This window comes from Schistocerca piceifrons, chromosome 1 (assembly GCF_021461385.2).
Source record: "Schistocerca piceifrons isolate TAMUIC-IGC-003096 chromosome 1, iqSchPice1.1, whole genome shotgun sequence".
Lineage (NCBI taxonomy): Eukaryota > Metazoa > Arthropoda > Insecta > Orthoptera > Acrididae > Schistocerca > Schistocerca piceifrons.
Window position 1 is genome coordinate 744,726,047 of NC_060138.1, and position 25,713 is coordinate 744,751,759.

General features: G+C 45.4%; 1 protein-coding gene across 1 annotated transcript in view; it reads right to left on the bottom strand.

Moving 5' to 3' along the window:
• Positions 1-25,713, bottom strand: part of LOC124711751 (homeobox protein araucan-like) — a 322,458-nt gene that overhangs the window by 12,797 nt on the left and 283,948 nt on the right. The window contains exons 4-6 of the mRNA XM_047241967.1: positions 21,549-21,886; positions 11,064-11,561; positions 4,037-4,469 (exon numbers count right to left, since the gene is read on the bottom strand). Of these exons, the coding sequence (XP_047097923.1) occupies positions 4,037-4,469; positions 11,064-11,561; positions 21,549-21,886 (1,269 nt within the window). The remainder of the gene's footprint in view (positions 1-4,036; positions 4,470-11,063; positions 11,562-21,548; positions 21,887-25,713) is intronic.

Sequence of the window (25,713 nt, forward strand, 5' to 3'; positions counted from 1 at the left end):
TACCTACCCAGTTCCTTGACATAGTAATTGTATTACTGCACTTTCTGGTTCCACGTTATCATTGTTCTCGCAAATCTTTTATGAACTATGTCGACACGAAAAATGAAATGAAACGCTAATAAACCAGTCGAACACAGGACGCTGCAGTTAGTTACATATTTGATGAACAGAAAGTTATACTAAATACCGCCAATAAATGCTGATAATGTCAGCCTCTCTTCGTTACCAGACCATCACACAATATAAAATTATTGCAATAACTTATACGATACCACTGTTACTGTGGCATCTATCAAAATAAACCAGTAAAAGTCCATCCAGCATGACTGTCGTGAAGGGTAAAATGCGTTCATACAATTACACTGTGCTGTATGGTTTTTCTTTTAAGGTGCATTTTTACTCGCGCAACAAAATATCATACAGGTTCCTGTTGTACTTTTATTTCCTGTAATGGTAACAGTTTCCATTGAAACTGGTAACAATTACAGGTGTATTTTATGAACATCTCATGGTGATACGTAAGGAACGGTGGTGCGACGCCTGCGCAAAATAAACTGCCTGACGAAGTATGAAGCACAAGAACAAAAAGACACAAACTGAGAGTTCGGGGTTTGTGAGGGTACGGTACGTTATTTCATTGTTTACAAAATTTTGGCACCTTGAGAAATAAATTGGCAGTTTGAGGCCATTTATCAATATGGTGTTTCAGCACCTCTGGTCTCGATGCATGCATTGATGCATTGATTCGGTTCGAAAGGAGGTAAGAAAGCCGTTCACTCCTCTCCTGAGACAAGTTAGGCCACAGCTGTTGGACTTGGTCCTCTAGTCCTTTATATCCTGGCACGGAATTGACGTCCGAACTGGTCCTTCAGCTGTTCAGTCGAGGACAGAAGTGGGAATATTATTGAGCACGGGAGTACGTCAACATAATGCAGACATCTCAGAGAGATTTCCCACACGTGTGGTCGAACACTGTTCTGTTAGAATACATCACCGCGATTCTATCGCACGGGTGGTACCACCTGAGGAATTAGGACGTCCGTAGCGTACAGCTGGGCTGTCAGAATTCCCTCAATCATTGCCTGACGTGACCTGAAGCCATGTGATGAGGCCAGGAAGAATGGAGCCTGTTCCCTGTGACGCTCCCCTGATTGCTAAACACAATGCGACGCCATTCGTCAGCAGGTCATGATTCCCGGTCACGGCACCGTTCCAAACGCAGCCATTTGCGTGGCTTTGTTAATAGCAGCCTCCGCATGGAACGATAATTCCTTTGACCAACAGTGCAGGATGATACATAATACGAGGTTCCATTACTTGTTCTTAGATGGCAGGCATAGATGTGTTGTCAGACGTGGTCGACCGGAACATTGTAACGACGAGTATGCCTGCTTTCACGTCCCCATGCAGTCCAGAATGGGCCCCTGTCACATCAGAATGTCCCAAAAATCTGGATAAGGCACGATTGGACCAGCTTACCAAACGGAGACCCGCAATGACAAGCCTTTAAAGCTCTGTGAGGTGCTGTTAATGCTCTCTCACACGTCTGCTTGGAATCTTCGTTTCCTTCACACTGATCAACCGACATCTGAGGTGGTCACGTCCCTTATATACCTTACCAGACCTGGTAACAGCACCAAACAAGAAGATCACAAAACAGTCTGTATACCGTTCTACCCGTCACAGAGAAGCGCAGTTCCAATAATTTTACCGACAGTGTGTACATATGCGAAATTACATGGGAATCCGACAATGTCTTTTGGGTGCCTCGGTTTTTCACAAAAATGAAAAAATAAATAAAAAATTCCATGCGAATATATTCCCGCTCTTTTTAATATGCAACTCACTTCTCACTCGCATAAGCTCTCCTAAATGTAACTCACTCACATCCAGTAGTCCATCACTGTAAGTAGCTCGTACCCGTCGATTCCCACTTTCCCATTCTCACTCAGCCGAACTCATTGTCGTTATAGTTTTGTGTGTCTCTGTGACTATCTACTGTTTCACAGCCACAGTCTCCTCCTTTCATAGCCACTGTCTCCCTTTTGCTATCTCTTACCTCTACTACTGTCTCTTTCATTCCTTCCCACTGCTGCTGTCTCTTCTCACGGTCACTAGCTAGCTCTTCCTCGTTGTCATTATCACAAACTCTTGTTTCACATCATCACGTGTTCTCACCCACTGCCACCTTTTCTTTATTTCTCACCAACTGCCATTGCCTCCTTAACTTTTCCTGACATTGTTCTGTTACTATCAACTATATTCCACTGACACTTTATCCCTCTGTTTCTCTCTCACTGCCATTGTCTCCTTCCCCCTTTCTAGACAACAACCACTGTCTACTGTGTTCCAGTATTTACTTCTTTTCCGTACCTTTCCCACTACCAGTCTTCTCTCTCAGCATAAAAGAGCGGGAATACGTTCGCTTATCAAAATTTTTGGGAAAATTTTTAAAGGTGCTGAGGAACGCAGAATGAGCTAACTGGTACGCCACTGAAAGCTAGTCTTTCAAACAGGAGCATATTATCCTGTTTTGTGCTCGATAGGAGCATTTTCCAGTTGATTCCCTTCTTTTCCCTGACACAAGGGCATGTTACTCATACGAAAGATCTTTATGGGTCAATAAAATTTTTGTTTACTTCTGTGAAACTGAAAACTGAAGTAACGCAAAAATAATTTGACACCTCAGATAGGATTTCACGTGCATAAAAATTTCGTATGTGCTTCAGTACTACAACATGGGGTCTCATAACCCTTCTGATGAGAACGGAAACAATTTATAGCATATTCCTCCGTGCTATGTGACTTTATAAACTACGTTTTCGCCCCACAATCGCTTTTGTGTGTCCAGTTAACTTTTAACCTCTGTATCTCGGAAACGGATAAAGATAACAAGAAAATTTTTGAGAGTGGCGAGATCGGAATCTTATTGTAAAAATTTCAGCCATTTGCTGTGCACAGTCATCTTGGAATCTCCTGCTCGACTTTCATAGCAAATAAGGAGAAAAAAATCCTTGTTTGAGGGTTTTCTAAGGAACCACCCCATGAACTAATGGTGCCCCCACAAGCATCTTAAGGCCCACCGTAGACCACACCAAATGTAAAAAGAATGGACAGATTTTCTAGATTTGTCTAATCACGAGGAAATGTGTAATATTCATACTTTTACCCTATATTGTAGCCAGGAAAAATCCCGTTTTTAGGTGCGGCATTTTGGAACACATTAGGTAGCCTTCTGTTGAGACAATATGGCACAGTATGTGTGTATCACCGAACCAGGAATCGTTAGTTCGATACCCATGGACAGCAGATGGGAAAAATTAGGCGAAAACACCAATGGCTACTACAAATTAGTGATTATATTGGTCGCATAATAACTTTTATAGATAACAGATCATACATGAAAGTTCGAAATTTTTCATAAACTTCTGGTATGAAAGATTGGCACATGAATAACGAAGACTGTTGCTAAGTCGAAAGTTCTCCTCTGACGCCCTTATCATAAGCTGTGCTGACGGTTTCAGTCTTTCCGAAAACGATGAGCCGTGGTAGACACGAGATTCCTCCCAGCCTCAGACCTTGACAACAGTTACTTAGTCCATACAGCGAAAGAAGAGCCCTGACAAAGTGAACTCGGCTAAGCTGCTTCGCGCCTCTAGAACAACTAATCACGTAGCGGTTTTGTATACGCCTCTACGGCAACACCTTAAGTATAAAACTTCCTGGCACATTAAAACTGTGTGCCGGACCGGGAATCGAACTCGGGACCTTTGCCTTTTGCGGGCAAGTGCTTGCACACTCCGCTGCAGAGTGAAAATCTCGTTCTGGAAACACCTTAAGTCTTCCCGCAGACCCATAGGTTACTTTTTACAATCACACAGCATCTGCATCGCCAACAGCATTCTGCGATTATCATCTAAGAGCTGGCGATAGCACAGGTGACTGTCGGGGCTATTCTTATGCCGCACCAGGTATTGGCGCTACACACACAGCGATCATACAGTGGCAGAGACGAGATTAGAGAGCGTGTGCGTACCCCTTGTAGAAAGGCTTGAAGGCGGTGCCCTCGGCGGGCGCGGGCCCCGCGGCCGCCTGCCCGCCGCCCACGCTGACGCTGACGCCCACGCCGACGCCGACGCCGGCGGCCATCATGGCCGGGTGGTGCTGCGGGTGCTGCTGCGGCGGCGGCTGCTGCTGGGGGTAGGCGGGCTCCTTGACGCCGGCCATGGCGGCCAGGCCGCGCTGCTCCTTGTGCGGGGACTGCGACTGCGGCTGCTGCTGCGCCTGGCTCTGCTGCAGCCGCGAGAAGCCGCCCAGGAAGGCGGCGTTCCCGTGGTGGCTGCCGTAGCCGCTCGACGACGCGCCCATGCCGCCCACGCCGCCCAGGCCCATACCGCCCACGCCACCGCCGCCCCCACCTCCGCCGAAGCACGACGAGCCCGACGAAGGCGCCAGCAGGTTGCCCGTCACTGTGGGTGGACAATGCGTTTTGCTGTTCTTTACCGTCAAATGCACCCCATCTTAAGAAGATACACTGTCTTATCAGTAGTAGCTCTGCACCCCTATGTAATGGAAACTGACCACTAGATGTCACGAGAGGCGGACCCGTCAGCATAAAAGGAGGCAGGGAGTGTTGTGTTGTCAGTAGAGAAGGAGGAACAGCGGAATGGGTCACTCAGGAGAGCTCGGGGAATTAGAAAATGGCTCTGAGCAATATGGGACTTAACATATAAGGTCATGAGTCCCCTAGAACATAGAACTACTTAAACCTAACTAACCTAAGGACAGCACACACATCCATGCCCCAGGCAGGATTCGAACCTGCGACCATAGCAGTCGCGCGGTTCCGGACTGAAGCGCCTAGAAGCGCTGGGCCACCGCGGCCGGCGCTCGGGGACTGCTAATGTGGATTTAACCTCACCAACAAATCCATCTGCTACATTTCAACCCTTTCAGAGATGCCCAAATTGACTGTTGGTGATGTGACTATGAAGTGGAAACACCAAGGGACAAACACAGCTCAGGCGAGACCAAGACAAGCCTCCTGCACCGACGGGCAGGGAACATCGGCGAAAAGAATCATTTGTTAGTTCAAAGGTGGTCCCATCAGTTCAGCTGCCACCGTTACTGAGCGTGGGCAGCAACAAAATGGAGTACAACGGCGGAACAACTCTTCATAAAGCACACATTTTTGTAGTCAGTGCTAAGCAGCACTTGAGGTGGTGTAAAGAACGGTTCCACAGGACAATGGATGACTGGAAACTACTGACATAGAGTGATGAATCACGCTACATATTGTGGCAATTCGATGGAAGGGTTTGAGTTTGGCGAGTTCCTTGAGAACCGGCCGTCATATGTAGCGCGAACAATGAAGTACGAAGGAGGCGATGTTACGGTGTGGTTTGCTTTTACGGTTTGGGCATGGTCCCCTTATTGTGCTTGAGAAATAGGTAAATGCGGATGGAAACAAACATGTTGTACTACGTACAAATTAGGATAAGTTCGCAGACGAAGATTGATTGTATCAGCAGCGCAATGCACCCTGTCATAAGGGAGCATCTGTGAAGCAATCGTTTGTGGACAATAACATTCCGAAAATCGATGACTTATCCAGCCTCCCGATGTGAAACCAACGGAGCTCCTTTGGGATGAGTTAGAATGAGGACTCAGTTCCAAACCGCAGCGCCCAGCGTGACTACCATATCTGGTGTCGGCTCCTGAAGAATAATGGGCCGCGATTCCTCCACAGACATTCAAAAATCTCATTGAAAAAGTCCCCAGCAGAATTCAAGCCGTCGTAAAGGCGAAGAGTAGAAACACACGACACGAATGTCCACCAATAGATGCACAGATATTTTTCATCACATGTTGTAGGTTGAGGAAACGCTAAGCGACGTTTATAGTATTTGGAGATTTAAATGAATGCGCTCGTCAGACAATTCATTTCCGAGTATGGACTGAAAGTAAAACGAACAAACACTAAAGCAACGACAAGCATCATAAATGAGAGAGGCAATAAATTTCACATAAAAGCTGGGTACCATGAAGTAAGCGAAGTGAGGGAATTCTACTACCTTGGGAGCAAATAACACCGGTTCCTGTCAGATCACCGAAATTAAGCGCTGTCGGGCTTGGATGGGTCACACCTGCCGAGTGCTGTTGGCAAGCGGGGTGCACTCAGCCTTACGAGGCCAACTGAGGAGCTACTTGAGTGAGAAGTAGCGACACCGGTCACAATAACTGACACCGGCCGAGAGAGGAGTGTGACGACCACATGCTCCTCCGTATCTGCATACAGTGACACCTAAGGGCGGAGGATGACACGGCGGCCGGTCGGTGCTGCTGGTTCTTCAAGGCCTGTTCGGCCGTTGGTTGTTTTTGGAAGCAAAATAACACATGACGGACGGAGCAAGGAAGACATGAAAAGGAGAATCGCACAGGTAAAGAAGTAAGGGCGGAGGATGACACGGCGGCCGGTCGGTGCTGCTGGTTCTTCAAGGCCTGTTCGGCCGTTGGTTGTTTTTGGAAGCAAAATAACACATGACGGACGGAGCAAGGAAGACATGAAAAGGAGAATCGCACAGGTAAAGAAGTAAGCGTTGGGAAAAAGACGTCTGTCATTACTATCAACTACCGGCCTTAATCTGTGCAAGAAACTTCTAGGAAATTGCTTTTGGAGTGCACCACTGTAAGGAAGTGAGAAATCCGTAAAAGAGAATCGAAGCGTTTGAATTTTGGTGCTAGATAGGAAAGTAGAAAATCAGGTGGACTGGTAAGATAAGAAATGATGCGGCTCTCGACAGAAGCGGCGAGGAAAGACGCATGTTGAGGATACTGACTAGAAGAGGGGACAGGACGATAAGACACCAGTTAAGGTATAGAGGAATAACTTACATGGTACTTGTGGGTGCCGTAGAGAGCAAAAACTGCAGAGGAAGACCGAGACTGTAATACATTCACAAATAAATGAGGATAATGGGCGTGAGGGATATTCAGAGACGAATAGGTTGACACAGGAGATGAAGTCTTGATTAGCCGCATAAGAGCAGCCAGAAGACTGATGACAGCAACAACAGAAAGACTTAGAGAAAGCTTTTAAGAAAATTGAGTGTAATACATCCATCAATATTCGGAACCCAGCATGATGAAACATAGGGAACAAAAGGTTACCTACAACTTGTACAGAAGCGAGACTGCAGTTACAATGATGAGCAGACATGAAAGGAAAGTACTGGCTCAGAGGGGAGTGAGGCAGGGAAGGAGCCTTCCCTGACGTTATTCAATCTGTACAACAAGCAAGTAGTGAAAGATACCGAAGTATATAGTGAGTTAGATCAGGCGATGTTGAGAGGATCTGATTAGGAAATAGACACTGAAAGCAGTAGACGAGTTATGTTATTTGGCAGAAAAATAGCTGACAATTGCCGGAGTATAGAGGCCATAAAATGCAGACTTCCAAAAGCAAGAGAAACGGCTCTGAAAAACAGACTTTTGATTACACTGAACGTAAATTTAAACATTTATATTTTCTAAAGGTATTTATATGGAGCGTAGACTCCTATTGAACGGAGACTTCTGAAATATAGTGCTAGAGAAGATCGGTTAACATTACATGGGTAGAGCGGATAAATAATAAGGTGGTACCAAATCGAATCTGTGAATAAATAAAAAGAAGAGATTGGTTAATAGCACACATCATCAAGGAATATCCAATTTGGTAATTAAGGGAAGTGTGTGGGGGGAGGGGAGGAGGAGGAGGAGGAGGAGGAAAGGGGGGGAGAGAGAAGGGTAAATATTGTTGAGGGAGACCAAGACAAGATCCAAAAATCGATTTAGATTACAGTAGGTATGCGGAGATGAAGATTTACTGGATCAAATGGCTTATTTCATAGAAACGGAGGAGGTGTTAGTTATCAGAATTAACTATGTGTGTTGGTTCGTGAGTGCTAGTTGGCCGGTTCATAGGCTTTTTGCAATTCTAGGCTTGATTATGTACTGTTGGTACACGCCACGAATTGGGAGCCACCAGTGCCAACTGAAAAATGCGAACTGCAGTACGTCTAGCTCGTATTTCAGTTTCATTAATTGTTCGAATGGTTCAAATGGCTCTGAGCACTATGGGACTTAAAATCTAAGCTCATCAGTCTTAGAACTACTTAAACCTAACCAACCTAAGGACATCATACACATCCATGCCCGAGGCTAGATTAGAACCTGCGACAGTAGCGGTCGTGCAGTTCCAGACTGAAGCGCCTAGAACCGCTCGTCCACTGCGGCCGGCTCATTAATTGTATTTACATACTTGGGCCATGGATGAACCTTTGTAGTTCCCTCTTCCTAATGAACAAGCAACTGCCAGGAAGTATGCGGAGTGTGATGTCTTTTTTTCTACAGGTGAAAGTTTCTTGTTTGTGCTCTGACCTTCAGACAATGTATATAAAATTTTGGTATCTTTTTATAACATCGTGTCAAAACTGGAATACGACTACGAGTTCACTGTCTTTAAAACTGCGATTGTTTCCACTTAGGAATGTCTAGTGCGTTAAAAAGAACTTCACTATAGAAACTAAGCTATGGTTGTGAAAAGCGAACAATTTCAGATCGTCATTTTTCTAAACCCAAAACTGTCTTTCGCCTCATTTAATCTCGACGATGCAGCTTCATTCTGTTGTATATATCAGGTGAAACTTTTGACATTGTTCTTTCTTCTTTCAGAAACTCACTTTGTAGCAGCGTATTTTCAGTTTTCATTTTATTATTTAATAATAAACACAGAAATAAAGTCAAGAATTTCCGTCAGAAAAAATGGAAATATATGACTGAAGTCATACACGCTGAATGCAACAAGTAGAGCATTAAGCCGGACCCCGGTAGTTTTACTCAACTTATTTTAATACAACCAAGCAAAGCTAATACTCTACCTTACTGCATGCAGGAGAAAATAAATGATAAATCTGTTGACAAACGGTTACGGTGAGTTCATTGGAGGTAAGAGCATAATTAGGTATGAAACTGCTGCCCACGAGAAACGTAACAGGAGAAGAGGAATGACAAAAATCATTGAGAATCACTCCATTCAAATTCTTTTAGCCACAGGAGCGACAGATGCAGACGCTCAGATTTGTTAGAGCAAGAAGGCGTTTCCACCATTACGGCAAATAAAAGTTTATTTAGTAACGTTATGAGCTGTGATATAGCGCGCGCACACACACACACACACACACACACACACACACACACACATTATATATATATATAAAATCAGTTCTGTTCAAGAAAATTACGCAGGCGAGAAGTTAAGTATTTGTCCAGAGAGAATAAAAATTCTCGGGCCTACTAGAATAGAGGCAATAATTTATCCATTAACTTTTTCTCTTTTATTTGGGAATGCATTCAACTTTGAGCTTAGGCCTGAAAAATTTAAACAGTATTTTTAAATGTTGAAAGGAAATAGGTATTTACTTTCTTTCCTGTCGAATGGCTCGGGAAAGAAAGAAAAACAGAGCCATGACTACACGATGGAGAAGATGAAAACGCGAGGAAGAAGAATACGTCGCTGCAGAGAATGTTGGAAATTCCTCTGTAAAATTCTTTCGTTACTATTCATCCCTTATCCTCTCAACAGCCCACATTATACGTAGGAACTTTAGAAAGTAAGTAACAGATGTAGTTACTCGCTGAAACCATAGCGCAACAAGAGTGGCTCATTGTCAGAAGAGTGTCGTGAAGAGAGAGTTCTGCTGTGTTAATGATAACAGGTGCATCAGACTGCAGACTGTCAAACGAAGTTATTATGGTCTTCCTGGATTTCCTGCCAGGTCAGCTGTCTTGTCCTGAACCATCTATGTAATACTTTTTTTTTCTGCCTGGTGTGTCACTTGTATTATTTCTGCCTGCTGCAGGTCATCTTTTGCTGCACCTATCCATTTCGTTGTCTCTATTGTACCTTTATTACTACCTTTGAAGAATTCCATAATCTGTTTCCAGTCTTTTAATACACCCGTAGAACTGCGGCGTACGTTTATTCATATCACAATATTATTGAGGTTGGTGTACTTTTCATTTTCCTTATCTGCTCTCTTACTGTATGTTCCTTCTTTATTATAATTTGGGCCTAATTTTTTTTTTCATTAACAGTCGTTCTGTTTCCTGGCTTTCTTCAGTGTCTCTGTTTCTGATTATAATGAGGGCTTCAGTCCCTTACAGACATAGTGGTTTGTTGGCTACGATCTAATGTCCCGGGTACTCATTTTGTCAATTTTCTACTAGCAATGAAAAAATTTCACTTCTTTGTATTCACGGAACATCCTCGAAAATGTGAAACAGTTCTACAAAGAAATATACTTAATGCACAATGGTTAAATACAGTATCCAAATTGAAAAACATGGGTGCAGCGGCTTCGCGTGTCTATAACGCGATTTTGTAAACGTCTCTGTGCCACCGCCTCTTCATAGCTTAATAGAGGGTTATAGTTTTCGCCTACAGCCGTTTGCTTTTCGCAGTTGACAGCTGACAAAAGCGCTGCCAAGTGTAGGGATTTCCGTATTATGACTTGACTGTGTGAGTGTCTTGGTAGTAAAGAACAAATGTACTAAAATTTCATGCATGATGCAGCAATTTCTCACGCATCTCATTGTCTGTGACGTCATTTCTCATGAAGAATGTTAGACACGTGTCTCTTAACCTCTCGGCGATTGTTGCCTGACAGGACATGTGTACAAAGTTTGGCTGAAATTGCTCCAGGAGCTTAGGGGAACATGTGGAAGATACATACATACCTTTTATAACGTATATGGATTCATAAATGTTATGTTGCAGTAGCTGAAGAAATGTAATTTGTCAGCTGCCAGCCTGCACCGAGGAGGAGAAGGAAAGTAAATTATTAAGTTTCTGGAAGGAGGTCATACAGCAAGAAGACCGAAAGGTTGTGTCAGAAGGCTTCACAAGAAAGACGCGGTACCAGTACGCATGAAAGTGTAACATTAATTCGAGTAGTGCTGTCATTCTTTCCAGCGAGTGAAAGTGGAAGAGCCCTGGGCCTAGGGAGGAGAAGCGCCCGTACCTGCGACGCTGGGCAGCTTCATGTTAGGTGGCGTCTGGGGCGGCGTGTCAGTCTGCACCTCGGGGAAGCCGGACGAGCTGCCTCCACCCCCTCCGCCGCCGCCGCCCCCGCCACCTCCGCCGTACGGCGCCGTGATGAGGCCGCCGTAGCGCGAGTAGGGGGCGGCGGCGCCGGCGGAGGAGGCCGGCGAGGGCAGCGCGAAGCTGTTGATGGCGCCGACGGGGGCGGTGGCGGGCACCAGCCACGGCTGCTGCGCCGCGGGCGGCGGGGGCGGCGGCGTCTTGCAGGCGGCCGTGTCGGCCAGCGACCAGATCTTGGGCTTGGTGGCGGGCAGCGGCACGCCGCAGTCCTTGGACAGCTCGTCCTTGAGCAGGCCGTGGTGGCCGTGCAGCAGGTGCTGGTGCGCGTGGTGCTGCTGGTGCGCGTGGTGGTGGCGCCGCTCGTCCAGCTCGTCGTCCTCGTCGAGCGCGTGCTCCGCCTTCACGTGGTGCAGCCCGTCTGCGACACACCAGCCACAGCCTGCCTCACGCCGCCCCGACATCTCTACTCTACTCCTTATGCTATCTAGCATGCACTACCCTACTGGCGGAACCCCGGCAAAACAGTAATTCTAAGGATCCCTCTTTTCCGCAAATGGGCCATCCAGGTGCAACAAAGGTTAGAGGTGTTAAATCTCAAATGCTACGCCCCGCCTAGGTTACTAACATCAGGATGATTCTAATAAATATGAATCTCAAATAAGTTTTGCACCACTTGCATGTATGTGTGTGTGTGTGTGTGTGTGTGTGTGTGTGTGTGTGTGTGTGTGTGTGTGAAAATTCGAAGTGAGCAAGGGGGAAGAGAGTAAGACTTCTGAAAATTTACAGTGAAATAAAAGCCAAACATGAAGTAAGGGTCGTCTGTTCCGATGAGCACGTCTTTGCACATCGCTGAAGTTAAAATCTGCTGGACAAGCATTACAAGGTGCTTGGACCTTACTTGGCACGCTGTCCAGAAGGTGGTCGACACGTTGCTGCTCAGACTTGTCCCGCTGATCAACGGCGGCCCTTCCAAGGCCATCCAGTGTGTGAGGTCGGTTCTTGAGAAGACACATTGTAGGTTTCAGCTGGTCAGAAGCACGCTCAGTAGCGTTCATTTCAACATATCGTAGAACATCAGGTCGGTCCCTCCTTCCTGAAGGAAGGTGTTCAAGAGTCTGTATATAGAGAAGGAATCCAGCACCAAAATGTTCCCTGTAGGACTGTTGGCGAATTTCCTACATAGTTGATAGTGAGCAGATGCGCCCAACATCTGAACATGAAGTTGTTATGTTGTGGGCTTCATTCCGAAGACTGCTTGGATGTAACTCCCCCTGCTAGTATATCCTGTGCAAGCCTCTTCACCTCTGTGTAACTATGGATTCTAGCGTACGTGATATCAGCCCAACATGTGGCTTTCCTCCACCTCTTGAACAGGTGGGACTCAATTCCCGAGGTGTGCATCTGGATGCGGCCGTTTCCATGCTCTTCAATGACGATCGTCGGGCTCCAGGAAAACGCTTCATTCGTCAGTGACAACCCGACTCCACCAATCCAAGTTCATTCCCAGACGTTTCCCTGCCCTCCTCTCTCGCAAACCTTGGTGCTAGAAGTTGTGTACTGCAGCCCGTAATTGGCGCCTTGAAGCCAGATTGATCGTGTGGTGAAGGAAACGTACTAACTAGTTCCAAACTGCCCTCACACCCGGTTCCAAAAGGAAGTAGTAATTCTTTTGCATTCTTCTCAGGATACCTACGAGCCACGACATTTGCAGTCAGCAGCTGGTTAATTAAAAATTGCGTTGATATCAACGTCATAAGAGAGGGCGTTCTAGCTTAGTTGTGCAAGAATGGCCTCTCGATAGAAGCAGATCAGCGTTCTTATGAAGTTGTTTAGCACATCCATGTAAAATCAAAATCCGGGAAGAGCGAGAGGAAGTTTTTACAGCCGGGTACTTCGAGTCAGATACTGCACGTGAACGTCCACAGAGTAACTTAGGCCAAACCGTCTGTTTGCCGGATACCAGAGTGGCATAATAAATTTAAAATAAATTATGTGCAGCCGATGACGACATTTTAGTAATCGCAAATGAAGTTCTGGAGTTTCGTGAGAGCTACAGAGCACCGAATGCATAAATCAAAGCTATTGCTCCATCTAAGGCCTTGGAAGGAAATCTGTCTGGATAGTTTAAGAGATCTTGTAACTGCCGGGCTTCTCCTTAGCAGCCGTCTGTGTAAGAAAATGTCAAGCGTAGGTATGAGGAAAGACGGGACACTGCAGTGGAGCGCACGTCACGAGGTGGGCCGGGCTATCTAAATGAAATGCGCCGTCTCCATTAGGGTTATGGCGGGGCTAATGCCGGGCCGCTGTTAATCTTGCGCCGCGGCTAACGTGTAACGTGCCGAGACGTGCGTGCCTTATTAGGCTAAGCGAAGCTCCTCCTCGGCGACACGCTGACACTTTAAATAAGCGTCTGCCCCACTGTCGCCCGAGGCGCCTACATCATCCCGTAATTAGTTTTTATTAAGTCGCGGTCCCGGAGAGACCGGCGCGTGCATTGTCGGGTCATTTCGTTTCGTATTCGTGTTTGCCATATCACGGTCGGAGGGCAGTAGCGAGCATAGTCCTTTTCAACAATACAGTTTATTACTGTCAGACACTCGCGTAAAAGGTTCAGCAGCCCTAACCGGTTTCCACTAATAAGTCATTTCCAATAGCCCTGCAAAAATTTAACTTGAAACATAGGGGCTCTCCTACATAGTCTTCAGGACTATGGGATATGACTTTCACTCCATTTTAAACAATTATTTGTAAGTTCATTTTATTTCGAATCTTCGCCTAATCCTGCTGTTTCTTTGCATGTAATTCACAAGTAAAGTGTCTACACAATTATATACAAAGACAGAACAATCAAATGTAATTCCTTCACTCTACGCAAATTCTGCACAACCTCACATTTTGTCAGGAAACAGGAGACCCCTTAATCAGCACAGGAATTGTACGTCAAATTAAATGGATGACATTTGTTCAACTTTTATTAACTGACGTCAAGAAGGAGAAGGAAGAGCAAATGCGATGAAGAGAATGCGCACAGCGAGACTTTCTACATCCAGTGTTTTTATGATATAAGGAAAGACCAGAAATAAGAAAGCACCACCCGTTAAAAAAAAAAAAAAAAAAAAAAAAAAAAAAAAAAAAAAAAAAAAATTCACTGCCAACTCTATAACCGAAACACGATGGTATCAAAATGCAAAGGATTGAAGATAGAACGCTATCATTTAGTATTCTGTCCATATCGCAGTCAAATTAAGGTGCTCTGTCTGTGAGTATTGGAAGGACATAAAGTCTTTAGAGAGGTAGAACTAACTCTGATGGTGGAGGACGTTGTCTGCGGCCTGATTTTTGAACTATCCCTACAAGGGGTTGAAATTATTTAGGGGAATCCAAGGAAACTACAAATCAGCATGACCCGACGCAGATTTGAAATCAGATCCGTCACAATACGAAAATAGCAATCAGTATCAGCCTGTCAATTATTCAGAGTCTGCGTCAGTGTTTCGTGCCCAGAAAAAGCACGGATATCTGTTCTCAAGATGAATCCGTGTAAGATACATTCAACGAAATGGAAAAAACTCAACACGCCAACTGGAACGGTGCATTATTTTTACTAACTGGCAGTTATGAGACAGAAAAAAGTAAGTTGCGAATGCCACAAGAACCATGCTTCGTAGTCATATATTTTGATGCGAACAATATGTCGGCTTATTTTCATTCAAGGAAATTTCTAGAATCCCCGGTGTCCACAATAAGAACAGAATTCAGACGCACAAGCAGACAAAAATACATTTATTTATCCTACGACAGAAGCAGGCGAAAAAGTATTTTTCTATTTCGATCGGTAGAGAACGAGCACTATCTTCATTTCAACTAAGCCACGACATGGGGGCAGATGAAGCCGCACAAATTGAATAATCTCCGGACTGTTTTATGGAACAGATAAAAAAAACACACATGATGAGCAGTACGAAGTTTGATGGGGCAATAAACAGGTGCTTTGGTGGGATCTAGTTCAGTAACCAATTGTGTACGGTAGAACGGTGGAAATGCGTTTCCCACATGTGATCAACGAGCGTGGACTCCAAAACGCTGAGATAGGTGTACATAGGAGCTGTGATAACAGACAGCTCCAGTTACAAATATTCGTGTTTTATTTTATTCCACCATGTGTGGATTACTATCCACGCAATCAGCGAGGAAAGGAATATGCGTGCAACAATAAGCAGAAAAAGGAAAATGATGATAAGACTTGTTTAAGGCATCAACGAGTAACTTCCACTGAACTAGAGGCGCCTGTGAACCGCAGAAACTGGAGAGGAATATAATCAACAAATAACAGATGAAGCAGAAGAGGAGAAACTGTAGTGCGTCACATGAAACCAATTAGGAGGTTTAAGGAAAAAAAATAAGTGCAGGAATTCTTATCTTCCGGTGAACCAGGAAACCATAGCGAAGAAGGGTAAAATGCGTAAAGCTCGAGAAACTTGCCAGGGGTGATGAAAGGACCATTTATTGATTTTATATTAGTTAACAGTTCGGAGCACAGAACATCACCATTCAACGGTCACGTGGTTGAGCATAGGATACAATAGTTGACAAATGTTATATACCAAGTGTAAGTTTTTCCCTTCGTGCTGAGTATGTAGTACTTCTATGCTTTTATGTCGTTAGTAAAGCTTTTTGTTCACCGTGTGTTGCGCAATGGCTGAATTTTTGAAGTAATTTAATCTGTAGTCAATGGTGGGTCCTCAGGAACGGACTTGTGTGTGCATGTCTGTTACTGTACTATTTTTCTTTAAAACAACAATAACAAGTGGTTGGACTATCGATTTTGCACTGCTTGGATAAAATGAAGAAGTGGTTCTCTCATCGGCTCTGAAGGTTCCTTGTGTTACGCTTCTTTTCTCCTCGTATCACCCATTTTCTTTGATCCACGTTTTACATTATGTAACATACAACCTCTTAGCGACAGCAAAGCAATTTTTTACGAATTCATTTTCCTCACGAGCAATGGAAATGACGTAAAAAGCTGAAGACTGATCCGCAGGACCAAAAATTAGTTATGTAATACGGAGTAACACGGAAGTTTGTGAGAAAGGTACTGCTTATGTAATCAATATAGTCACGCCTGTAACTGTAAATCATGGATCAAACTGAAGTAACTGAGAAGGTTTTTCTGCATTATTAACGATAATCTTTAAACCATCTTAACACGAAAAGGAATAAGAAAGGCGCGGAGTTTACCCTTCAGTGCGAGCTGAGGATTTTTCGGCAACATTACAGTTTGTTATCGCGTACATGGAAACCGTCGTACCAAACAACATGCGATAGTGCCTTAGTCGGCTCCTGTAGGTATAATGTACCGTCCGCCATGCCACAGCCAGAGCGGCAAAAATAATTTCAGATTAATCGCAGTTCCGCGAGGCGCGGCGTGCACCCCGTTAAGGCGTCGTTGCAGCCATATCACCGGAGGGCACCTTATACTTAGGCCTTTATCGAGCGCAGGGTATTGGCCGGCCCTACAACACGCTCATTACAGCCGACAAGATAAAAATACAATTTGGTAATTTCTTCGTCCGCCTTGTTAAGCGGACGCAGTAAATTCCGAGCGGTCGTGTTAGCACCGCTGTAGCCAGGTACGCCCTCTCGCCGACCTCGCATCGCGCCCCGTAATTAAAAAGCGCGATGCAAATTCGCGGCCAATTAGCATGAGAATTACCGGCGCGCCGCTCTCCGCCAATCTGTAGCTTGCGGCCGAACAGCCAATGAACTGCACCCAGCAGCAATGCGGACCAACAGCTACAGAAGACACAGAGAGAAAGAAAAGGAACGAGTAGGGCGTGTAATTGCAGAGAAGAAACAGAAAGGAAAGAGTGGAACGGAGAGAAGAAAAGAGTGAAGCGGACAGAAGAGAAGAAAAGAGCAGAGCGAGCAGAAGAGCGGAGCGGACAGAAGAAAAGAGCGGAGCAGACAGAAGAAAAGAGCGGAGCAGACAGAAGAAAAGAGCGGAGCAGACAGAAGAAAAGAGCGGAGCAGACAGAAGAAAAGAGCGGAGCAGACAGAAGAAAAGAGCGGAGTGGTCTTAAGAGAAGGAAAGAACAGAGCAGACAAAGAGAATAGTGGGAAGGAGAGACCAAAAGAGAGAAGAAAAGCGAGAAAAAAGAGAGAAGAAAAAACAGACGGGAGAAGCAAAGATCAGATAGGATTTTCAGTTTTGACTTGACTTAATTATTTGATAAACGAGAGCGAGAATAGCGAAAACAGAATTGCATTTATAACAATGCCAAGAATGTGTCAGGCCAAAAAACACTTTCTTTTTCGTTGTATTCCGGTAAGGGACGAAATACAAACGCAAATGGTGAGGCGTGAGAAATAAGAGTGATTACATACGGTAGTGGACTGGTAAACACAAAATAAAGATGTCTGAATTTTTAACAGTAATGTTTATACACCTCTCCTCTTTCCTCATCTCTTCTCTGCATCATGTCTCTCTCATCTCATCACTTCTCATCTCTGCCCAGATCTTCCCAGATCTCTTTATTTTGCCCTTTCTTTTCATCCCCTCTATGTTTACTCTCGTTTCTACTCTTTTCCTCCCTCCTTTACACTCCTTTCCTCTCTCCTTTCTATTCTTTCAGAAGAAAAGAATAGAAAGGAGAGAGGAAAGGAGTTTTTACAGGAATACATTACTTAATTCCTTCAGTTTTCCAGTTTTTTTTTCTCATTGCTGCCACAGTAATTTCTACATTAATTCGTCGTTTCTTTTCACTCAAACTGTTACAAACGTCTGCTGCCTTCGCCATTTTATCAATAACTGAGGAGAAACCGCGCGGAACGTAAAGCCTCTCATATGGTAACAGCATTGCTCTTAAACCACGTGGCATCTATTGATTGGGTATGGTGCTACATTTTTATTCGTGATAGTTTGACCCTTTCATACGTTACTGATCTTGAGCCTCTCACAAAACTACAGAATTTCTAATCATGGCACTTGGAGCCTTTTTTATTTCAAAACTTCAACTGGTCAATGCGTTAACGGTACGTATAGTTTTTGTTCCATTGCTAGATTTAAGAGGTGAAGTTTTCGTATCAGTTCTGCATGCGTTCATTGCAGTCAGGACAATAAACGCTGAAGATATAGATACCCTAGGGTTTCTCTCGTGAATGTGCACCTACAGTTCTCCGCGACTGAAGCCGGAAACTTTTCAGCTCTTCAGCACAGTGATCGCAGACTTACTGCGTAAGAGGAAACGGGACAGTGCGGTACATTATTTTCAGTCATCAGCCTTTTGAGTGGTTTGATGCGACCTGCCACAAATTCCTCTCCTGTGTCAACTTTTCTACTGAGAGTGGCAATTGCAACCTGCGTCTTCAATCTTCCTGACGTCTTAACAGATGTGCTACCGTCCTGCTCTTGTCAGTGTTTCCCATACATTCGTTTCCTCGTCGATTCTCCAGAGAACCTCCTCATTCCTTACCTTACCAGTCGATCTAATTTTCAATTTAAATGGTTCAAATGGCTCTGAGCACTATGGGACTTAACATCTGAGGTCATCAGTCCCCTAGAACTTAGAACTACTTAGACCTAACAAACTTAAGGACATCACACACATCCATGCCCGAGGCAGGATTCGAACCTGCGATCGTAGCGGTCACGCGGTTCCAGACTGAAGCACCTAGAACCGCACAGCCACACCGGCCAGCCCTAATTTTCAACACTCTTCTGTAGTATCACAGCTCATATGCTTCTGTTCTCTTCTGTTCCGGTTTTCCCACAGTCCGTGCCCCACTACCTCACAATATTCTCAGTGGGGTACTGAGAAGCCCGGAAGTGAGGTGTCGGTTCTAGAACCCTCGTGCCGTGTTCTGTCGGAGCCCCTCAGTCCTCGCGACCGGAGCGCCGGCCTCTCGCAGTTTTCAGGAGCTCTCGCCGGCTAAGTGAGAGGGAATTGGTGCGGGCGGGCCACAGCGGTTGCGGCAGACCGCGCGGTCAGCCGCGGCCGCAGCCGCCCTCCGCAGCCCCATAACGCCGCCATACGCCGGCTGTGCGCAGGCGCGCCGCCCGCAATCAATGGTGGCGCCAGCCAGCTTGCTCCGGAATTGCCGCCGACCGAGCCCCGGCGCCAGCCCGCAAGCCCGGCCCGCCTCGTGAATACTACAGGGCCACGACCCAGAGACACTCACGGACCGGCACAAGAGTCCGCTGGTACTTCGGTGCCGACACGTGTTGTTTCCCCAATGTACTCAAATCCACAGAGGAAATTAATTCCGGCCGAGCATTCCGCGAGCGACGTTTCTGACATCATTTTATCCCTGATACCTACGGCTGAGCAATATGACACACTAAGGGGTGCAGTCAACGTTTTTATTATCACTTGCGAAAAACAGTTTGATGTTTGCAGCTACGTGTCTGTAATCGGGTGAATCCCCGTGGCATAGTACCATAGCAAGCCGCTACATGAGCCGTAACAAAATGCCACAGCACTGGATAAAGTAAAGACCAAAGAAATTATCAGTTACGTAACTTTTTTTTTCGATCTCATCCTTAACTCTTCGTACACGAATGACACAAAAAGCCATAGCGGAATTTTATTTTGAGAACTTTTAACATTCCTGCACGTCAGCATTCGTGAATAATTTAATGATTATAAAGAATCCGCCTCGATTGCAAATAGAAACCGGATGTTGACCTAGGTTTCTCTTTGCAATCGAGGCGGATTTTTTATAATCATTCAAATGGTTCAAATGGCTCTGGGCACTATGCGACTTAACTTCTGAGGTCATCAGTCGCCTAGAACTTAGAACTACTTAAACCTAACTAATCTAAGGACATCACACACACCCATGCCTGAGGCAGGATTCGAACCTGCGACCGTAGCGGTCACGCGGTTCCAGACTGAAGTGTGTGCATGATAACGTAAACGTCGTGGGATCGCATCTTGGCAAGCCGTATTTTTTTATGTTTTTTTATTTTAAACTGCCAGTTACCTCTCAATATAATCGAGATTCGCCGCAAACTAAACATGTTTCGAATTCCACGTTAAATTGCAGGTCGTCTTTTCCCCGTTAGCTAACTGGCTACAGAGACCTAATTCTTCAAAGTGCCGTCCGATTGAAACACTTACACCTGACGTTGAGCCACACGAAGGAATCTGTACATGAAAATGAAGTCCCATGCTTCTTTACACAATGTAGGGGAACGATGCGGGAGACCTGCACCGCCTTACTAGGCAAGGTCCTAATGGAGGTGGTTTGCCGTTGCCTTCCTCCGACCGTAATGGGTGGAGGTGGTTTGCCGTTGCCTTCCTCCGACCGTAATGGGGATGAATGATAATGATGATGATGAAGACGACACAACAACACCCAGTCATCTCGAGGCAGGAAAAATCCCTGACCCCGCCGGGAATCGAACCCGGGACCCCGTGCTCGGGAAGCGAGAACGCTACCGCGAGACCACGAGGGGCGGACATACACATATACATTTTCCTAGCATACAGGTTATAAATTAATGTCCCTTGCCGCCTTTTTCCGTCTGATGTGAAGTCTGCTCTCAGTAACGTACAGTTAAGTATTTTGATAGTCGCAGCGCACTGGCGCGACAGCTTCGTCGTCAAATAAAGTCGCCGCGGAGCCTATGATGCGAAGCTCACGTTTTTAGCGGGTTGCGCCCGGGCAGTCCGCTCTCGCCTCTAGGCGCTGCAGTGCGCAAGCAAGCGGCGTGTGCTGCTTCGACTGCGTAATTTATACCGAAGTGAGGACATTGAGTTACCCGTCGTTGTTCTCTTACTTTTAATCGTAATTCCACGCAGTGCTCCTTAAACAAAATTACCGATACGCCAGACAAGTCGTCCGGACGTAAATGGTTAGTGACCTGTGCAAAGCGGCCTATCACTAAGTGTAAGTATTTGCCGTTAGGCTGTAGTGAGACACTGGTCTGTACCGTACCGCGAATCTAAATGAGGTTCGAACATCGTAGTTTGGTTGTGAGTTGGCCAACCAACATGATGTCAATGAGAGTAATTCTTGTTGCGGCTCTATTTTACACACTTTTGGATCCGGTGTTTCACGTCAATCATTTTGGCGACGTCACGCTGAAATCATAGGAGTAGTCACTGTAGTTTCACTATTTCTCAGACTCCGTTCTCTTGAGCTGTCGCGAGACTTTCTGACACAGCACACACTTAATTCTATGTGGCGAATCACCTTCAGAAGGGCGATGGGTGATGGATGCTACACAGCTTGGCTGGTGCTTCACGATCTGTGTAGTTATTAAAACATTTTATGGTACATCGTACTTGTTACAAGGGGAAAAATGACGTTAGATGGGGCCCCACAATTGATGATCTCACATTGGTAGTGGCAACAAGAGTGGACTTAAGAAAATAATAGCGCGGGTTAGCCGAGAACTCACCTTTGTCTGAACTCCGCGAGTCCTTGAGCTTGTCGTCGAGCAGCAGGTCGTCCTTATCCTTATCGTCGCCGTCCGATACGATGGCGTCATCGTCGTCGTCCGTCTTGTTCTTGGGCTCCCACGTCATCTTGTTCTCCTTCTTTAGGCGGCGACGCGCGTTCGCGAACCACGTGGACACCTGCGTCAGCGTCATCTTGGTGATGATGGCCAGCATGATCTTCTCGCCCTTGGTGGGGTACGGGTTCTTCTTGTGCTCGTTTAGCCAAGCCTTGAGCGTCGCCGTCGACTCGCGTGTCGCGTTCTTCCGCCGCGCCGCCAAGTCGTAGCCCGCGCCGTATCTGCAACAGAGCAGCAGGTGAAGGAGGCTTCCTGGACAGCGGCCATTAAGTAGCAACCGTCTGCACAAGAGAACGGGGTTCGCTGGAAGACTATGACGGAAACAGAGGGTGTCGAGAGTAGCTGTGTGCTGGTATAGCGTGTTAATGAATCACGCAACTCATTTGCGCGTAGACTAACCGGAAAATCGATGCAAGGTGTCATGCACTTTACTGCAGTTCACAAAGGTGTAAAACAAGTTCTGTCAAATTTAGGATCGTACACAGTTCTTCAATGAAATATAGCAAACATTCTCAACCGTATGGTTACTGAGTCTTAAGGGGAACCGACTGTACTCATAGGTGGTAAAGTCAAAAAAATCAAATTTCCTTTCGATGGATTAAGGAACATCACGAAAATAAAAAGATTTTCAATAGATTTCAACGGCGCTATGTCCCATGTTTCACACTGTTGCCGTACAGAACAGAAATGCGAGGTGTTAGAGAGACTTTTTTCTTAGGTTTTTAATGTCCCGTCGATGACAAGCTTGTCATCGACGGGGACATTAAGTGAGATAGATGAAGAATGGGCTGTGACCATTTTGAAGTAACCGTCCCTGGAGTAGCATGAAGTAGTTTTCACAAACGCCATAGCACAACGTGTTCACGTCTGTACTGATACTAAATCTTACTTGTGTCGAGACTTTGAAGTGATCGACAATGATGCAGTTTATTAGCAAACACAGTATACAACCCTACACTCAAATTTAAGCTTTAAGTAGTTTTTTTCTCAAATTACTTCAGCCGAATTGTGGACCTGTTTCTTCTACAGATATACCAATTTTAAATGAACCATAAACATAAAAGATTACGTGTACTGAACAATATTTTTAGTTCTGTGATTAAGTAATCTTAAGTGGACGAAAGAGCACGAGGAGACAAATTTCTTGAAACATGGATGTCTTAACACATTTAAAATAATTGGGGAGACACACAAACACGAAGAAACTAAGAGAGACGAGTATTAGTTCCGCTAAAACAGAGTATTTGCCTGTCGAACTCGTGCTCGTTTGGCAGCTACTGAGCGTAATGAGAAAGGGGAGGAGAGTGAAATGTTTCTCTTGACTACATTTATCTGCCGGTGCTTCCAAGGTGCAGTGAGCTTAACATTAACTAAAGATGTCCTCAACCTCAAGATTTTAGAATATCTCTACTCTTTACTGGACTTTTTAAAAATTTTTGCGTAGTCCTACCGGGAGATGCTATGCGCTTGAGTCCTTTCGATCTTTACTTGTCCAGCGAATTACCTAAAATATAGTGTGGACGCCGAGCAAAGGCACGAATTGCAAATATTCACATTACTAAATAAAATCCAGAGGTGAACGAAGCAATAAACAATATGAAAAAGCTTAGGACCGACCAGTCGTTAAGACACTAAATCATTTGTACTTGCCCAAGGAAGGACACAATATATACCGGAACACCTGATACAAACGTGAAGGGAAGCTGGACAATACAAGATTGCTCTCATCAGTATTAGCTGATTACCTGACACGGTGGCTTACCAAAAATCATTCTTCCGAAGCACCATTCGCTGTTTGATTACAAAAGTAGTGAAGTGGCACTAGTACCAGCAAGTGCCTTCCGCCACACATCATACGGTGGCTTACGAAATACAGATAACAAAATGGCTCTGAGCACTATGGGACTCAACTGCTGAGGTCATTAGTCCCCTAGAACTTAGAACTAGTTAAACCTAACTAACCCAAGGACATCACAAACATCCATGCCCGAGGCAGGATTCGAACCTGCGACCGTAGCGGTCGCGCGGTTCCAGACTGAAGCGCCTAGAACCGCTCGGCCAGACCGGCCGGCTATAGATAATAGAGCGTAGATGCCTATGCAGCTTATATATATAGCTTGCAGAGTACAAATGTAGGAGAATATGTAGCGCATACGTAAGCCGACAGAAGAGATGTAGATGCCGACAGAATAAGCTTAAAGCCTGGACGACGACGCAGTAGAAGTAGAAGTAATAGTAGTAGTAGTAGTAGTAGAAGAAGAAGAAGAAGAAGAAGAAGAAGAAGGCGAGGGAGAATAAGCAGGAAGAAGTATAAACAGTACGCAATTTACGATTTAATTCTTAGCATTACTGTCAGTCTTCAGCAAGGTTATCAGATTCATTCTTACCAAACACGGCCGCTCATGATAGCGCAGTGATTAAGGTACAACACTCGTATTCGAGAGGAGCCAGATCAGACCCAAATGCCCAAATGTAGCTATACTGATTTAGGTGTTCCGCAGTTTGCCTATATTGATTAATGTGTACACCTCAATTGCTCTTTCGCCATCTTTGTTCACACTGCGCCTATAGCTAACAGGATATTAAACCCGAATAAACTCCTTTATCGTCAATGTCGTAGAATGCCGTTTCAGATATTTCACCAAATGTGTTTACAGAAAGATAAATTCAGAGCAATAAACTATTAATTTCTCAACTTGGCACGTTTTTAGAGAAATTACTGAAATTGTTATCTCCCGCGAACCGCAAAGTTCAAAGATAGGAAACTCTTAATTTATAAGACATGTAGACGCGGAGAACCTGCTGGAAAGAGATTTGTAGTGCCGGAGTGGAGTCTAGAAACAGGTATTCTCAAAACCCTACGAAACGACCTGTTACGGGATTACCGAGACAAACAGGAACCTTATCACCTCCTGTTCGGTCCGGCAGAACGCAGCGGAGGATATGTTACGGGGTATGAGAGAGTGCAGCTTGTACGGAGCCCGTGCAGACTCTTCCCGGTGCTGGAGCGGCGCACCACGGTGAACTGCGGTGCGGTTTCGGCGTCGTCAGTCAAGCTGTCTGCGCGACGCGTTACACGCGATGCGGGCGCCACTACTCACGCCGCGCCGGCGCGTCCATCATTCATCTTGACGAAACCGCGGCGGCCGAGCCGACTGCCGTGCAGCGCTGCACTCTGGCGGCGAGCGTTGACACGTGTAGCAGAATCATCTCCACAGGTGCACACTTGTACATGCGAGAGCAGCCGCAAACATACGCCAGAGCGGAGCCGCAGCCACGCGCTTATCTGGGGATGCGCGAAGCGTGGCGCCGTGTCCTGCAGTGACATGAAGGAGAGCGTCCGACCGCTGCACGCAGAGCAAATGGAGACTGGAGAGGCCTATTATCCTTCTTCGCGTAAAAGGAATTTAAAAGGAACAGATGTCTTCTGAACGCTCAAGATATTTTGGAAAATAACAGTTACAAAAATGCACATTCAGTGATGCTCAAACGAACTGTTTATTCCTGCCCCTTCACACCTCGCATACTCGTTTTGATAACCGGTCAACGTAACTAACTGAATCAGCAAGTCAAAAATGTGTCGTCGTATTTAATAGCAAACAGTTTGCTTGGTAGAAGTGTAAGAGGGATTACACGCAAGCGTTTCAGCTTGTTCGGCAATGAAAAAATGCTTCTAACTACCAGCTGTCGCTATACTACCAACTCCGTTTGTTCAAAATTCCCTAGCATTAGACCTGAGTGAAGCAGTAAGGTGTCGAACTTGAAGCTTTGCTTTTTTTGCGATGCCAAACGCGTTATCCGATTGACAGAGTAGAGAACACATTGGGCTGATAATCAGGAGCAAATAATAGATTCAAATATCGGGCTTGCCACTCTGCGTCAGACTTCTCCTGACCTTATTGCGATCCTTCGCTTCTACACGGAGTATTTCCTTCCACATCTCTCAGTCTTGTTATATTGTAACAGAATACCTACACACAGTCACTGAGTAGATGTATATTTTAGGAAGAACAAAGATTTTCTAACGTTTCATTTTTAAACCAGAAGC